The sequence below is a fragment of the Cyprinus carpio genome, chromosome B6 (assembly GCF_018340385.1).
Source record: "Cyprinus carpio isolate SPL01 chromosome B6, ASM1834038v1, whole genome shotgun sequence".
Lineage (NCBI taxonomy): Eukaryota > Metazoa > Chordata > Actinopteri > Cypriniformes > Cyprinidae > Cyprinus > Cyprinus carpio.
The window spans coordinates 22,046,684-22,063,687 of NC_056602.1; the positions used below are offsets into that span (position 1 = coordinate 22,046,684).

The 17,004-nt window shown below is 35.3% G+C and overlaps 2 protein-coding genes across 12 annotated transcripts in view; one reads left to right on the forward strand and one right to left on the reverse strand.

The window, feature by feature from the left end:
* Window positions 1-4,332, reverse strand: part of LOC109097265 (synaptoporin-like) — a 15,878-nt gene extending 11,546 nt beyond the window's left edge. The window contains exon 1 of the mRNA XM_042726305.1: window positions 4,195-4,332. Coding sequence (XP_042582239.1) covers window positions 4,195-4,227 — 33 coding nt within the window. The 5' untranslated portion in view covers window positions 4,228-4,332. The remainder of the gene's footprint in view (window positions 1-4,194) is intronic.
* Window positions 4,333-4,346: 14 nt separating this feature from the next.
* LOC109091350 (calcium-dependent secretion activator 1-like) overlaps window positions 4,347-17,004 on the forward strand; it is a 75,101-nt gene continuing 62,443 nt past the window's right edge. For 10 of the 11 annotated variants that reach the window (XM_042726291.1, XM_042726292.1, XM_042726295.1 and 7 more), the window contains exon 1: window positions 4,347-4,938. In XM_042726291.1, the coding sequence (XP_042582225.1) occupies window positions 4,600-4,938 (339 nt within the window). In that variant the 5' untranslated portion in view covers window positions 4,347-4,599. The remainder of the gene's footprint in view (window positions 4,939-17,004) is intronic. The other variant, XM_042726297.1, reaches the window with a different exon arrangement.

A 17,004-nucleotide genomic window follows, 5' to 3' on the forward strand; every position in this document is an offset into this window, starting at 1 on the left:
GACATGATGCAGTCATTTGGTGTGAGAACAGTTAAAAAAATATATATATTACTAAATTTATAGTATTCATTGAGTGAGTGAGTATGTTTTTGGTAGGATATCCTTACATTTAAAAAGTGGGTTGTTGTTTGTACTGTATAATTGCTTTTGTTGCAGCAGTACATATTTTCATATCAGTTAGGTTCATCAACACATTCGAGGAGTGTGATTATTCTGAAATAAACTGAACACTTAGCTATATTTAGCAAATGTGTGAACATGCAGACGTGTTTCTGGAGAGCACCGCTTTAACTGAACATCTGGTGTGATAGGCTGAACCACTGGGACTTTATATTTATAGTCTTAACTGCTAATTCTCTGGCAAGCCCCAAAGAACAAAGTGCATGTTACAGTTGAAGGGTATTTCTGTTTGCCAGGATCTTTTTTTTTCTTTTTACTATCCTTTTTCTTAGAATGAAGAGTCTAGAAGTATTTGTCAAATGCTGACTATCTGTTGCTTTACTTTGATTTCATAGTGGGTGAATATTCTTGATATAGGATCAAAATGCAGTCAGCATGAATGGAGTACATTTCCCCATCCATCTGGAAAATTCCCATAAACCGTTTGATATATGACTACACATAGCCAGGGACTAAGTCTTGCCACAGGGCTGTGTGTGATGATGACATTTATTAAACATAAAGTATATAATGATTATGTTACAGTTTCAAAATCATATTTTCACTAAATGATCAGAGTGTTGTTATTTGTTAGTTATCTATTGACAGGGAAACATATAGATGAACACAGTGAGAGATTATTCCTGTCAATACTGAGTAGTTTCAGAAACAATGTTTTTATGATTACAACCTTCTCATGCTTGAAACCTTTTTGTTGTATAAATTATTATAGAGTGCTGCAGCTGTGATGTTAAAACTTGGAAGACATTTTCCCTATGGGGTTTTATAATAGAATTTTTTAATTATATGAGCAAAACAAGGTGTGTGGTAAACTGAACACTTTGTTCTAAAATGTAAATTATACACACCCATATATATATAAATTAACGTTAATAATTATTTATTTTATTACAATTAACCATCCAAAATCAAGTCCAGAAGTCTCTCTGTATACTTATTATGCAATTGTCATGCTAAACACTGTCTATCTGCACTATAGCTTTGCTTTTGATTTCATAGTGGGTGAATAATCCTGATAAATGATCAAAATGCAGTCAACACAATTGGAGTACATTTCCCCTATCCATCAGGAAAATTTACATTAGCCTTTGGATATATGGCTATATGACTGTACATAGTCAAGGATTAATTCTTGCTGCAGGGCTGTGTGTGATGATAAAATTTGTCACAGTTACGAGATGGCAAGAATGTAAGCCAATAATGTTAAAAATTCAGTGCTGTCAAAAACTAACTGAAATATGTATTTGTTTTTGAAGGCAACAGATCCTAAATCTTTTACCGTGAATGTTGTTTAACATGTCATAGTTGAGAAAGAGCAGGTCTCACATAAGGGTGGGGCTCATCATAAATCAGACTATTCTTTTATCAGCTGCCATCATAATTTATCAGATTTTCTTTCTTTGTGTCTGCTGTTTATTGATTTCGTCCCTTGTTGATACAGTTGGAAACACCTTATGTCGTGATTTTGTTGCTCTATGACTTGCTGCTCCTCCAAAAAAGACCCCAAAACGACCTTTAGACATGTTGCTTTAAGTAGGAAAAAAAAACTTCAAACAAAACCCCTACCACCAATGTGCCTTTGAGTCAAACACTTAACCCCAGGTTGCTCCAGAGGGACTGTTGCCATAGTAATGGAAGTTGCATTGGATAGAAAAGCTTCTGCTAAACGCCAAAACATTTGAGGACTGTATGTCACTCTGAGGTGTAAAAAGTAAAAGATTTATCCATATTTAGTCCAACAGTACACAAACTACTGAAGAATGTCATTACTAGTTAATAAATAATTAATATAAAAAATAAATAAATAAATAATTTTTATTAATTTTGGCTTTCTGACCTTTAAAATCACCTTCACTGGTTTAACGTATTCAGGTTGATTCAGTCACATCAAATGATCATAATTTAACTAGAATACAGCCAATAAATAAAAAAATAAAAAAATAATAGTTACCACAAGAAGCACAGAAGGTGGATTCTTTACAATTATTTGTAAAATTTACTAGCAATTTCTGTGAAAAATTTTTCTACACCATTTTTTTTTTCAGTGAAAAGCATAAAAAATGACATAAGAGGATATATATAGGCTATTTTATGTATGTTTTAGGATGTTTTAGGATAGCCAGTGTTGGGAAGGTTACTATGGAAATGTAATAGGTTACAGACCACAAGTTAGCCTATCTAAAATGTAATAAGTATTGTAACTATTTCAATTACTTTATTAAAGTAATGTAACTGAATAGATTTGATTACTTTAACTGTTAATCATTTTCAAATATGTAAACTAGGCTGGGTTAACCTTACAGTAGTACACAACACTGATTACTATCAGACTTACGAAATCCTTCATCACTTGAATTAATATTATAATAATTAAATTTTAAAGCACAGCCACAGAATCAGACTTTAACACCTCTTTTCACTTTGTGATTGTTCTGAGGTTAAATACAGATTTAAAATCATAACAAGAAATAGTTTAATAGCTATGATACTGTTTTTGAAATCAAATCTTTGCATAATTATGACAGGAAACACTGGAATCTTACAATGCTTTGAAAAAAAAGAAACAAAAATAGGAAATAAAACAGTTATCAAACAAAAAAGTAAACAAAACAGTTACCTAAACACCATAAACACTATTCTCTCAAATAAATATCAATAAAAAAATTTGTACAAATTTTAAAACAATCACTGCAATTTATGAAAGAAGACAGTTAAATCTGTATGTGGGGGTGTATGTGAAATTTTTTTTTAGATGTAGCCTCCTTTGTAATTGTAAACATTTTCATAAGTAACTGTAATTTAATTACAGGGTTTTTCTTAGTAACTGTAACTGATTACAATTACATTTATTTTGTAAAACAAATATTATTGGGACTGTTCCTGCTGTTTTTGTTTCCACAGTTAACGGAATAAAATGCAAAGAAAATGTTTTTAAAAATGGGATTCAGGTAAAGTGGGCTGAACTTTAAACTTCAGTAATTATACTCAAATCCATTAAATAAATTCTCATTCACTGGTTGTTTTATAGTTGACATGTATAATTTACTTTTTTAGAAAACAGAAAAGAGTCTGCAGTCAGGAAATTCAAGTCAGAGATGGAAAAAGGGAAAGAGAGAATAGAGAGGAAGTCCAGGCATGAAGTAGATGCAGAATATAAAGCTTTAAAATATGGGCACAATTAAGGTTAATTTAAAATGTTTAGAGAACATAGACAGAAAAACATTTTCACATGGTTACCATTTCAAATGTGTGAAATTGAGCTGAATAGATAAGCTTTCCATTGATGTATAGGACAAAATTTGGCCGAGATAAAACTATTTGAAAATCTGGAATCTGAGGGTGCAAAAAAATAAAATAAGAAAATAATAATAATAATAATAAATAAATAAATAAATAATCAAAATATTGTGAAAATCACCTTTAAAGTTGTCCAAATTAAGTCCTTAGCAAAATCAAAAATTAAGTTTTGATATATTTACTGTAGGAAATTTATTAAATACCTTAATGGAACATGATCTGTATTTAAAATCATAATGATTTTTGCATTAACGAAAAATCTGTCGTTTTGACCCATACAATGTATTGTTGGCTATTGCTATTGCTACAAATATGCTTGTGCGACTAATGACTGGTTTAGTGTGAATATGTCTGTATTCAAACAAAGTTTTGAAAATTACACTTAGCAGCTGGACCTTAAAGTTAACATGCCATCAAAAGAAATATGTATCTTGCACCCTATATAATTTACTTACATGTAACTTGTTACTCCCCAACACTGGGCAAAACAAACTAATTACATCTTTATCTGAATTCACCCTATATAATTTACTTACATGTAACTTGTTACTCCCCAACACTGGGGATAACCTACTAATTACAGAAATAGTTCACAATTGTGTTGACTTGTGTTTGTGTTGAAAATATGGTGATGTAATATGGCAAGTCCCTGTCCTGTGAGTGAAGTCCAGAGGTCAAATGAAATAACAGCACATTCTCGGTGTCAACTACCCTCACCATTTTTGCGACCGAAATGACCCGCTCTCTCATCCAGGACCGCGGACAGCGCCTGCGTCTCACGCGAGACTCAGCAGGAAGTGGCCATCATTCGCTCTTTTCATTGCGCGCGCCCCTCCCATCCCAGTTCCTCCCGAGTCCCTCGCAATGACTGGCGAACGGAGGCACAGCACGGAACACGTATGCAGAAGCAGCAGCAGCATCTTTGCTCTGGCCGTGTGTAGAGATTGCAGTGTCTGCTTCCGCACCCGAAGTGTTTCACGAGATTAAAAATTCACCGCCAGTCGACCAGCCCTCTGAATGCCGAACGCTACGTCAACAAACTAATAGGTTTCCACGCCGTAAACATCCCATCGTGCGTTTAATTCACTTGTACGGTTAGGCGAGCGCCGTCCGAGAGCAAAAATGTTGGATCCATCCTCCAGCGAAGAGGAATCGGACGGGATAGTGGAGGAGGAAAGCCGAGAGGTGATGGCTCCTCAGTCCGGTTCCTCTCGCATCTCCCCCAGCAGGACCAGCGAGAGCTCTGATAGGCTCCAGCCCGCCAGCCGAGGCTCCAGTGCTCGACCCTCCAGCCCGAGCCCGTCGGCCGCCAGCGAGCATGAAAAGGAGGACGTGGAGAAACTGCAGCGGGAAGAAGAGGAACGAAAGAAGAAGCTGCAACTCTATGTCTTTGTGATGCGATGCATTGCCTATCCCTTCAACGCCAAGCAACCGACAGACATGGCAAGGCGACAGCTCAAGGTAAGAGCGCGAGGTGTCCGGATCTCACCTTGAGAAAAAACGTTATGCATCATAATGCACCTTTTATGTCATGCAATTTCCACCAAACATTGCACTGAAACCTCGTGCGTATGTCAGGTGATATTACTCTTAAAGTGAGAGAGCGTTTCTAAAATCACCATATCCTGCATGGGTCACCTATAAAACCACAGCCTTTATTTTAGACTGCTTTTAAGCTCGAGAGCTCCTGTCGCGAGACCCCAAACCCGAAGGAATTCGTGCAGGCTCGGTCAAAATCGGCAGCACGAGACGAGCTCTAATTATAGACATTCTTCAAGAGTCTGATGGACCAAAATAAAGCGGTGTCATTGCCGTAGTACGGTCATGTGACCCGTTCGCATTGGAAGTAAGTGGTTGTGTGCAGTCTTGCGGCCATAGGATATTCAGTTCCATTTGCGCCATCTCTCGCGCCACTCGTTCATCTTCCAAGGTGACTTTTGGTGTAACAGATGCGAACGCGGAATGCACTGTTCAGAAGGTCGAAAAAGCACAACGAACGTATTTGTCATGTCACCAGATTATGGAAATACTTCATCTTATTCTATCATAGTAAAGTCAAATACGATTAAGTAAAAACAATTTCATCGTAGTTCACCATATTTTGGTTTCGTTGCATTTTTTTATTATGCTGTTTTACTCAAAAGCCTGTTGATAAACAATTCTAAGTGAATTGCAACAAATCTGACTAGTGTTCAGAAATATGCTACTTTGAGAGTTTTATTTGCATACGATTAACTTAAGACTGGAAGAAACAAAAGAAACCTGTTAGCCATCCTGCCATAAAATGTTTCCTTGTTCAGAGAGGTATCTTTCAGAGGTCCCATCCAATTTCCCTCAGTTATTGATCCAAGCTGATCCCTGACTATTTACAACATGCTCTGAAACCACAGTTAACAGCTAGAGTTACTGCTATAGTAACTGACAAAATGAAAAACATCTGTTCTTTTGTCCATTCTTATTCTGACAATTGCATTTGCTATGGCATGCTTTCAAATAAATAGGAAAAAGCTAAAAGCTTCAGAAAACCAAACCAAGTGTGGATTTGACCTGACTATTGTTATTTTCACAGTATGAGAAAAGAGAAAAAAAGGTATAGTGAAAATGCATTTTGGGACAGATAGCATGAATGATGTGTTAAATAAAACAGCCATCTGACATTGTCAACGTAGTAGCATATAGTCCAAGATTTGGTTATGCAATATGGCTTAGTCAGATGTGAACACAATAGACCTCATTGAAAAACTGAATGCGTTTGTCCCACAGCATTGTTATTCAATGCTAGGCAGTCTCACGTGAGGTCAAACAGGCCATTATACATGTAAAAGCTTCAATCAATGACATTGCATTGGAGTACCTGCTGTTTGTCATTACAAGAAGTCAAAGCTCTGATCTTCACAGCATGCTGGATCAGATGAGTGAGTCAGGATTTGGGTCATTACAATGGATCTCAGAGTTGAGTCACTGTTGAGGTCTTTTAGGTTCAAAAGAGTCATTGCAGTCAGTCATTTCAGGGACTCAGAATCAGTCATGTGAATCATCGACATGAAGGACATCTATCAAGAGCAGGGTTGAAGGAAGGTTATAATTCTGTTTTTGTTGACTGAATTTAAGAGGGCACTAACATCGAGAGGTATGGTGAATGGTAAAAGATTGAGTTATAAGAGGCTTTATAAAAAGGCTGCTCTGCTACATAGAATCAAGCATCGTGTTGTGTTATAGTCGTTTTACGATGAACTTTTCCTAGTATAATTCATACCTTAAGTTAAAGATTCAATTATTGCTATACAGTATGGCAGCATGACATTTTTCTGTTTACTCACTGAATATAAATCTGAACTTAAAATCATTGCATATAGACCTATATAGATGATGGAAAATTACCCCACATATGTACACATTAATGCTCATTTTATACAAAATAACATACTAAAGTTGAAAACAATAATTTAAAATGATCAAAATCACTTAAATTGCTGTTTTTCTGGAGTGTTAGGTGAAAAAGATAATTTAATGAAAAAAAAAAACTGCAAAATTCTCACAAATTAATTTGGGGACTAAGAATCACTAAGATTCATTCATTAATTTTTTTTTTTAATCTCTTTGGGTTGTGCTACTTTATTTGCAGAAAGCTTGACTACTAGTTTTATGGGTACTTATTCAGCTAATGTGATATCATTGGAGCTCAGGGGATTGAAGGTAATGGCTGTAGCATATGTCTCATTAAGTAATCATTTTTTCTATCATGAAGATAGAAAATCAAATCTCCTTCATGCTACCTTCCTAGCTTGGATAAGCATCTAAGTTTGGTGCATCTAAAGGATTTATAGTGGTTCACCCCTTCAGCAAACTGCCTTCCAATGTTCAGCCAGTTCATTATAAAATTCAATAATGTTGAATGACAGCCTCAGTGTTTCTATATGAATCATATTTCATTTTCTTTCCTAGTTTAAGTCCAGGAGGTCACTTGTACAGTGTGTGTTTTGCCTTGGACTAATTTGTATGCTGTCAGCAGCGTCTCCTGTACTCACCCTGTATCTGCTCTCATGAGCCTCTGGTGTGGGCCGGCAGCCCTCGCTTGAACCCCAGATGATACAGGCACACGATAGAGATCTCTCAGCAGTTTTGTTCACAGGCCTTGGGGGAGGATATAATTTCAATTATCTGTATCTTTCCCGTGTTTGATTTCATCACTGATAGATGGTAGATGTCCCCCCATTTCAGGAGATAAGGTGGTCTCGTAACAAGAGCACTAGCTTTATGATGCACCTACAGTATAAACTGAAGTGTTAGGATTTTCATTAGATCAGCACATACTTCTCTGTGTGGCAACGTGCTGAGAGATCACACCTCCTAGAATAATACCAGCAGTGACAGCTTTCAAGGGCTCATTGTCTTTTACTTAGCTGGCTAAGCAAATCTTTGTGTCATTTCAGCTGAACTTATCTACGGATGAGGTTTCCTTTTGTACCCTTTTCTCCTTTATCTTTATTTTGATCTTTCTCTTTTTCTGTGTTTTAACTAATTACCTGGTATTTTGGGTCACAATTACCTGTTCCCATTATAGGATCTGCTTTCAAAAAGCACCTACATATATAAATGTACAAACAAATATTATAATTAATTGATAAACAGATATAAATATACAACAGTTAGTTCTGGCCCTTGTATTCCATAATTTTTTATCAGCAGCTGCAAGTTGCATTGTTGCACCAATACAACAGTGTTATTTTTATGAGTCATTTGAATCATTCATTCAAATGATCCCTTAAAACATGCTGATTTATTTAGGAACAAACCAATAATGAGTGAGTCATGCAGCTGTTCACTCAGTCATTTCAACAAAACTGATTCATTTAGACAAAAAAATCTCTACTGTGTTTTGCTTGGAGACTCACAATGGTATTCTGCTGTAGTTTTGCACATAACTGTTTTTTTTAGTGGTGAATAAAAAATAGACTAAATAACTGCCTATATTGTGTCTAAAATAGAATATTAATGCTTCTGAATCTTACTGAATCTTGTTTATTAAACTGGTATTATAAAGCACAAAGTAGCAAAGATGAAGGAAAATGTCTTTGTATTTTGCAGAACAAAAATATGTATATTTACATTTATATTTTTTCATTTAGCAGATGCTTTATTCAAATGTATATAATTTGCATTGAATATATATAAATATCTGCATTAAAATATTATAAATTTCAAATGTTGTCATAGCTGTTTTATTATTTTTTACCATCCCTAAATTAAGTCAGGATAAAGCTTCTATGCTGATATAAAGATACACACATCAGTATTGAGGTTGCACATCTGCATTATTGTCTGCTGGTGTGTGCATTTGCGTGTGATATCACATGTTGACAGTTTTAGCTTGACTATTGTTTGTGTTGCACAGTCACACCTTGTAAAGGCTGTTGACCTTGTGAAAAACAGCACAAAGGGACTGCAGTGTTATACTGTCACTCACAGCTAGGCCTTTTATCTATGTACAAGCCTTTAGTGGATGCATATTTGAAGTCTAAAACCCATGCTGTTTTGATACGCAGTATGAGGAAATATACTGTATGTGCATACAGTAAATGTGCAGATTGTATCACACACAAAGGGTTATGAATGAATAAGATGGAAATATACTGATCTGCTGGTCTCAAATGAGATGCATCACCTAGAGACTTTTATTAATGCAATGTCTGGTGTTCACGCATTAAAATGAGGGTCTGTTTATAGCGTCTATCTAGGATAAATAATGCCTGTCCCACATAAAAGGCTTTACAAACCAGTTAAATGTCTGCATTGCTGTAGGGCTTGCAAAAGGAGATACCGAAAGATATTTCCATTTATTACAAGAGGCAAGTACAAGAAAGATGGGTGAATGAGGAATGAACTCAATCAAACCTTGTGTTTCAGAGTGTTTAGCACAATCAAACCCAACGAGAATGACCCAACAGGGCTCCTCTATGGTCTGAGAGCCCCACTGGGTTGGCCTGCTGGCCATATGATTTTATTCTTGTTCAGACAGAAAGGAAAATCAGAGCAGCTTTGTGTGATGGATGAAGTTACCATGCCTGTATCGAGTTGCCAGGCTCGCAAATTCAGTTTCATTCTCCACTGATTTCCAATTGAGGTCTTTTACGGAGCGACACTGCCAGCATGTATTGTGTGTGTGTGTGTGTGTGTATGTGTGTGTGTGTGTGTGTGCATGAAACCTCTGCCGCAATCCCACATGCACATGTTGAAAGGCAGGTCAGCAAAAGGAGAGCTTCTGGTCAGTGTGAAATGTGAAACAAGGAGACGAGGAGACAGAATTTTTTTTTTTGTTGTTGAGGCTAGACAGCTATATAAAATGTCTGATGGAAATTTAACAAGAACAAATATTAATAAAACAAATTGCTTGATCTATTTCCATTAGAAGTTCATGAGGATTTTCATAACAACAGCATATTTAAGAAAATCTCTGAATAATAAAAATATTAAGTAACCAGCTTTCATAAATCAACTATAAATCAAATTTATAGAGCAGTGAAAACTAAAAAAAAATATAAGGGAAGAAAAACATAAAAATCCATCAAGACAAATAGTCTCTTTTGGGTTTGTCTGTGATGGGCTTTGATATGAAAAACTAGATATAAAACCGAATTTGCATTAATAAGCTCAAGTACATGTTACTGGAAATTTAAATTCAAGTGATGCTTTGTTTTCTAGCAAAAAAATAAATATAAAATTTGCACATATGAAACACAGTCAGTAACATAAGTAATACAGTGTGGGGTGTGATTTTATGAGTGATTTCATTTAAAGTGTTATGAAACCCTAAAACACATTTTTTTTTGAGATGTTAACATAGAGTATATGAACAGGTTGCACATCAGTAAAAACAACTTTAGCACTCATTATAACCATTAACTTGAAGATGCTGTCCATATTCTATCTAAAGTATGATAATGCGTATTTGGCGTGCTGTCCAGGGAAGGGCTTTGAGCTCGGGAATGGCCTGAACCTAGAGTACCCCACCTCCCCGTATAAGTGTAAAATGAGCTTGAAGTGAGGAGATGGGGTGGAGGAGGGATGCTGATAAACCGTCAGTGGATAGAGGTAAATCAGCTGTATTTATACTATGGTATGGATTAACTTGATTGTGCACTACCGGTGTTGATAAGACAAGTATCTGTTGCGCTCCTCCCAAACCTTATTAATAAAACATAATTTATTAAGGTAAAAGTGTTTTTTTTTTTTTTTTTACATTTTTTGAACTGAAGCAATTTCCTTCTTGTTCAAAACGCGATGTTGAGCCTACTTCATGAAAAGTGACGTATATGCGTTAATCTGGAATGGTGATTGGCTGCCCTGGCTGGAGAGTACACGTCTGCTTTATCAGTTTTCTGAGTTTTTTTTCCAGTATTATTAATGAGAATGAACTCTTATGATCCGATCACTGTTCTGTATTATGCATGAGGTCGTCTTACAGTGGAGAATTCAAATTTCATGAAAGAGCTTCCGTGCTGTTAAATTTCTAAACATGACCGTAACAATATTTAATGTGACACCATGTGGAGTGCGCATGTTTCTGCATGGAACGCAGCGATGGGTTTAATAACACTCGCTGCGCGGATCATAGTTCATATCCGGACCGGAGGAAGTGTGTTTCAAGTTTATGTGAATGAACATAGTTCAAATTCTCCCTTGCTCCTAACATGAACTAGCACGCACACATATCATGTCTTCTTCAAATAAAAGATGTGCAAATAATAAGGGCATGCGCTGATATAGCAGCAGCAGCTGCGGCTCGTCTGATCATGAACGTGATGACAAGATGGATTATTGTGATACACAGCAAACGATACAGACTAAAAATTCAAAGAAGAGTAAACAGAAAGTAACTGCCTTTATCCTTTCTGTTCTAAAGATATTTTAATAATAATTTGTCTGTAAAATGAATGTGTTGTAGGTCTGTGTTTTATTGGTTGGTTTCTCCCCTTACCACCCTCTACACTCCACTTTTCGACAGTTTTACATGCCCATTTCTGGAGACTTTTTCAGATCCAAGGTGTGAAAGACCAGTGCTGAAACGGGGGGTTTCATGACACTTTAAAACAGGTCAGTGAGGATGAGAGAGATTAATGGATCCACATTATATTTGCTATTTTGGTTTCTGTGTATGTCAAATTACTGGCAAATGCCTTTTAGAGAACAGTTATGTAAGCAAATTCTGCAGTTTTTTACAGTGCATTAAACCAGACATTTAACTGTTAAACAAAACCAGTAGTTTTGCAGATATGCCCCCATTGTTCCAAAACCCCACCCTCAAAAATTAATTAAAGATGGAGCAGGACATCAGTAGCAAATCTCAGTGTTGTCAAAAACAACAGTTGGAAAATAGCATTCCTGTATGACAGACTAACAACTGACAATGAAGGTAAATATGGCATTTAATGAAAATGTTTCAGCTATCACGCTGTCAGATTCCTACTTCCCATATATGGGTGGTATAAATGCCCAAAATGATTGACATGCAGAAAGCACATCAAAGTCTTCAACTGGCTCAGCAAAGAATTTTGACCTATTAATGCAGATACAAAAATTTGAGAATTGTCCACTAAAAATCAATAAAAAATCATTTTAAGGGCACCATATATTAAACTGGACCAAGTTATGTTACAAAATATTACAAAAATAGTCAGCTGGTTGTTTATGGAGATTTCAGTACTTAAGGAAAAATACATTTGTTTTCTTTAAAATAATAATTTCAAAAACCATTTAAATCAATCAGGAAATCTCTCTAATTCTAATGCTTAATAATACAGAGAGGAGAATATATAAGAGACATAAGGGTCTATAGTGAAGGGAATAGGTTGAGGACACAGCAGTGACAACGAGAATAATAGAAAGAGATTGGAGGTCAGACAGGAGATTAGGAGAGCCTGAGAGATGGCAGCGGTTATGGCAGCTGGATGGAGCAGGAGTTAGTTAGGAGAGGATCCCGTGGAGATAAGAGGATGTTTGATTGAAAGGCCAGAGCTGGATCTCCTCAGAAGAGATTTGGAGATTCTGAAATTACCTTATTAATATAACAGGGTTAGAGGGATCAAATTTATCGGTTCATTAAGCACATTGAGAGAAAAGGACAGGTAAGGAGAGGAAGAGAGCGTGAGAGGCTGGCAGATTCATTTTGTCAGAAGTAATAAACATCCAGCTGGAAGGTCCTTAAACCTCCTTTATATAGCAGGTCATTCACATTTGAGTGTGAATTATTAAATAGTGGGAAAAAATGGTGGCTATTTTTAGTGCTGCTTTAATTAACTTATGACCCAGTCATAACCCAGCTCTGGAGTAAATTTCGCCTAGCGCTCCTAAAATGATAAATTTAGATTTATGAATGATATTGCTATATCAATACATAGATGAACAGACAAAAATATAAATATAAATGTACAATTTTTATGATTTTAAATAGTCTGAATATTAATATAATATAAAAATAAATCTACTGTAATATAATACAAGGACTAATATAATACTCCTAGAGGTCATTTCAGTGTAATGTAAATGTGGACAACAGAAAATGTTTTGCATCCATATTCATTAATCAATGCTAATTTTGAAAGCTGTGTTTGAACTTTTGGAACAGTATATTTACATTTATAAACAGCCAGAGCAGAGTGTGTTTGAAAATGTTTGCTTTTGCTGAAAAAGTGTTGATTTTTGTTCATATTTTTAGGGGCTTTGTGGTATGTGTGGAGGTCTGTATTTGTATGAGTTTGTTCATGTGTGATTTTTCATGGCTATTTAAATAAGTGTTGCTCCGAGAGAAGTCTGAGAAAGATGGCGAGATGAGGGACATCTGCTCGAGCAATGGGAGCACTTTTCTGTAAACATTAGGACTGAATAAGAGACCCAAAGATGCCATAAAGTGCATTTACATAACAGAGATGAGGGGATAAAAGTAATGTTTTGTGCTCTCACATGTGCATTTGTCTTTGTTTTGGTTTAATTAAGATGATACCTAATCATGAATGTGCAGTCACACTTATATTTCCGGAGCTATGGATAACTTACTTCTTCCCTAATAAAGCCCCTAATGAGACTTCTAATATTCATGAAAATAAAGTGTCCTGCCCATGATCAATTAGAGGCAAAACTTATGTTTAATTTATGTTGCTATTCAGCACTAATTGGCTTCTCATATTTGTGCACTTTGAAGATAGACGGCTCAATTAGGGGTGAGAAAAATAATAACAAGCCTCTAGTTTTTACAGTGCGGAAGCAAACCAAAACTAACTTTGATTTGGCGTACAAAGGAATATATTGGATTTTTGTGGTTTTAATGTACAACCAATGCTAAAATATTTATCCAGAGCTGAAAAACACGACATTACAAAATAAAAAGGACACTTAAAGCTGTGTTCACCATATAGCATTTAATTAAATTATGTAATTCTAAATGTAGGATGTTTACATGTAAATTATGTTACCTGTTAATATGTTAAATTTCACTTGGCACGCAAAGGAATATGTTTAATTTGTATGTTTTTAATATGCTTTAATATTGGCTGTCTGATGCTGAAAATCTTAAAACAGCCTGTTAATCAGTCTGGCCAATATATATAGGTCTATCACTAGCCTTGAGCCAGAACAGTAGTTTAGATAAGTCTGCGGGTTTTTTCGCCTAGAGGCATGGAGAGTAGGATGAAAGGAAGTAGCATTAGCCAGAGTAGAGGAGGAGGATGGTGTCACAGTCTAGTGTGATGAACAGCAGTAGCTACTAGTTGTTGTGGCACTACAGCCGTGTCTGTCTAGGAGAGCTGCTCGGGCCCTTATTCTAAAGCATGTGACAGAATTTTCTCATGCCATCACCACTACATACACCGCCACTATCCCCCTTGAAAACCAGAACACACACACTCTTTCTCTCCCTTCCTCCCTCCCATCCAGCTTTTTCCATATCCTATAATCCATTAAGTGGCAGCACTCCTTCCTTTCACTCCCTGTCTCTCCCTCTTCCTCTATTTCCTGGCAGGCCGATATGACCTTCTGTTTTTCTCAAGGTCTCTATTTCGACAGTGAACATGTGAAGAGAGCATTCATTACATTTTAGCATGAAAGCTCCTTCTAACCCTCTTTTATCCTATTATTTTTAAGGGGGAAATAGATGCAGTCTTGGCCCATTTTTTGGCCTAGATGTTATAAGACATGGCCAAAGGAGAAAATACCTTTTTTCTCTTAGTAGTTGATCTAGGGTTTTTTATTTTTATTTTTAGTTTGATTTGTACATCAGGTGTAACATCTCGGCATGCACTTTTGCATGTTTGGGTATGTGATGAAACATGCAATGAAACAATATGAACATACTGACAGCATCTGAAAAAAAAATAACGTAATATATTTACGTGTACACAACTTTAGAAAAGTACTAATTATTTATACTGCATTTGTATTATAATTACATTTGTAAGGAACATTTTATTATTATATAGATATTTTTGATCGCGTTTGATTGATTACCTTTACCCCTACCTCTAAACATATCAATTTCTTGAAAAAAAAAACCAAACAAACTAAAAAAACAAAACATCAGATTAGGTAAATTTGTTGTCACCGAACATGTTTAATGATTACATTTATTGCATTTAACTAAAACAATTATTATAGAATTATTTTTGTTTCATAGCCCAACCTAACCATTTCTTACTTTTACACACACACACACACACACACACACACACACACACACACACACACACACACACACACACACACACACACACACACACACACACACACACACACACACACACACACACACACTGTATATACATATATACATGCCTAACAACACCCCTTAGCTGTTATAAATTTACTGTAAACCACGCATTCTTGGGGCTTATTGCTTTAACAAATACCTCTGGCATAATTGTACAGGTGTCTGTTCTATTAAATGGCAACAATTTTTTTCATCCATATATTTCTGAAAGTGTAGGAACTTTAGATACATTTTGTCTCTGAAAACCATGTCCTTTGGTGTGACACCATATCCTGATTTTAAATTGGCAAATTCCAGAGACAACTTTAATTAGTTGAAGGACTCCATTCATGGTCATGTTAATGAAGCCCCCAGTGAGGCCCATGACATATGCACATGGTAATTTTTTGTCTCAGAATTGTTCAAATATTTAACTTTTTTGGAGTCACTACAAAAGTGTTGTTTTGTTGTCCTTTGGTGTGACACCCTTAAATTATATTTTTTAATTAAAAACTGCATGTTAATCTACATAATCATGGAAAATTATGCAAATGTGTCTTGCTTACAGCTAATGACAGGTTAGCTTGGAATAGCAAGGTCATTAACTGACAGAAAAAGGCTGAAACGTCTTTGGTGTGACAGAAATTGTCCACCGGTGTGATGCATGTACAATCACACCACAGGACAAAGATGTCACACCAAAGGACAAGGCCTCTTTAAAAAGCATTTTAAATAATATAATTAATAAGATTTATTTAACTAATTTTTATTCTTTTTTGATCATTTTCAGTGTTCTTAAATGTAATTATATCATTAATTAAACTATTTTCTGATGTTTTTACAGAAAACTTGTACTGTTATAAAGTGTCATGAAAATAAGTATACAATGAGATACTTTGCTTTTGAGACAGAAAGAATTGAGGGAGAGAAATTAGTGGAAGATAGAGGACAGGACATATATAGAGAAAATTAACAGGGATCCACCAGAAGGGAGGAGATCCTAAAAGAACAATTCAGAAAGTAAACAGAATCAAAATGATGCCTTAAAAAGAGTAGCCATATAGTTAAAAAAAATAATAATCCATTCTCATAGTTTGAATATCAATCATATTAAGCTGTGTCACAAAGTTTCAGGAACATACTGATTGACTAAGAGACTGAAATTTGTTGATGAAAATTACTTTTTGTTTTGTTTAAAAACATATTGTTTGTATTAAAATAAAAAAAAATTCTCCTTTGACATGTTTAAAATTAAATAGAAATAATTTAATAACTACCATTTCTGTCCTTTAGTGTGACGTAACGTCCTATGGTGTGACACACATAAAATAACCACAGATTTTTTTTCTCTCTCTCAAAATATCTTAAAAACAGTTGAGTATTGCAATAGGGGAGATAAAAATGTCACTCAACTAAAAATGGAAAATTCCATTTTTACAATTCTGTGTATATATCTATATATATATATATATATATATATATATATATATATATATATATATATATATATATATATATACACAGTATATATATATATATATTTAATGTGATGTTTTTTATTAGATATGTTTGAAACTGCATTTTAATTTGCATTCAGAATTCATTTGACTGAGGAGGCATGTGTATGCTGCTTTTGTCATAGTCTGTCTGGACTGACTGCATCTTTTCTGTCAGAGTAGCATTAATTCTTCACGGGAGGAAGCCATCTTACAGACTTTGTGTGTCACATGGCACAAGTTCTTATTTTTAGCTGGATTAGTGGAGTTTCAGGCAAGTGCTTTCACCCACAC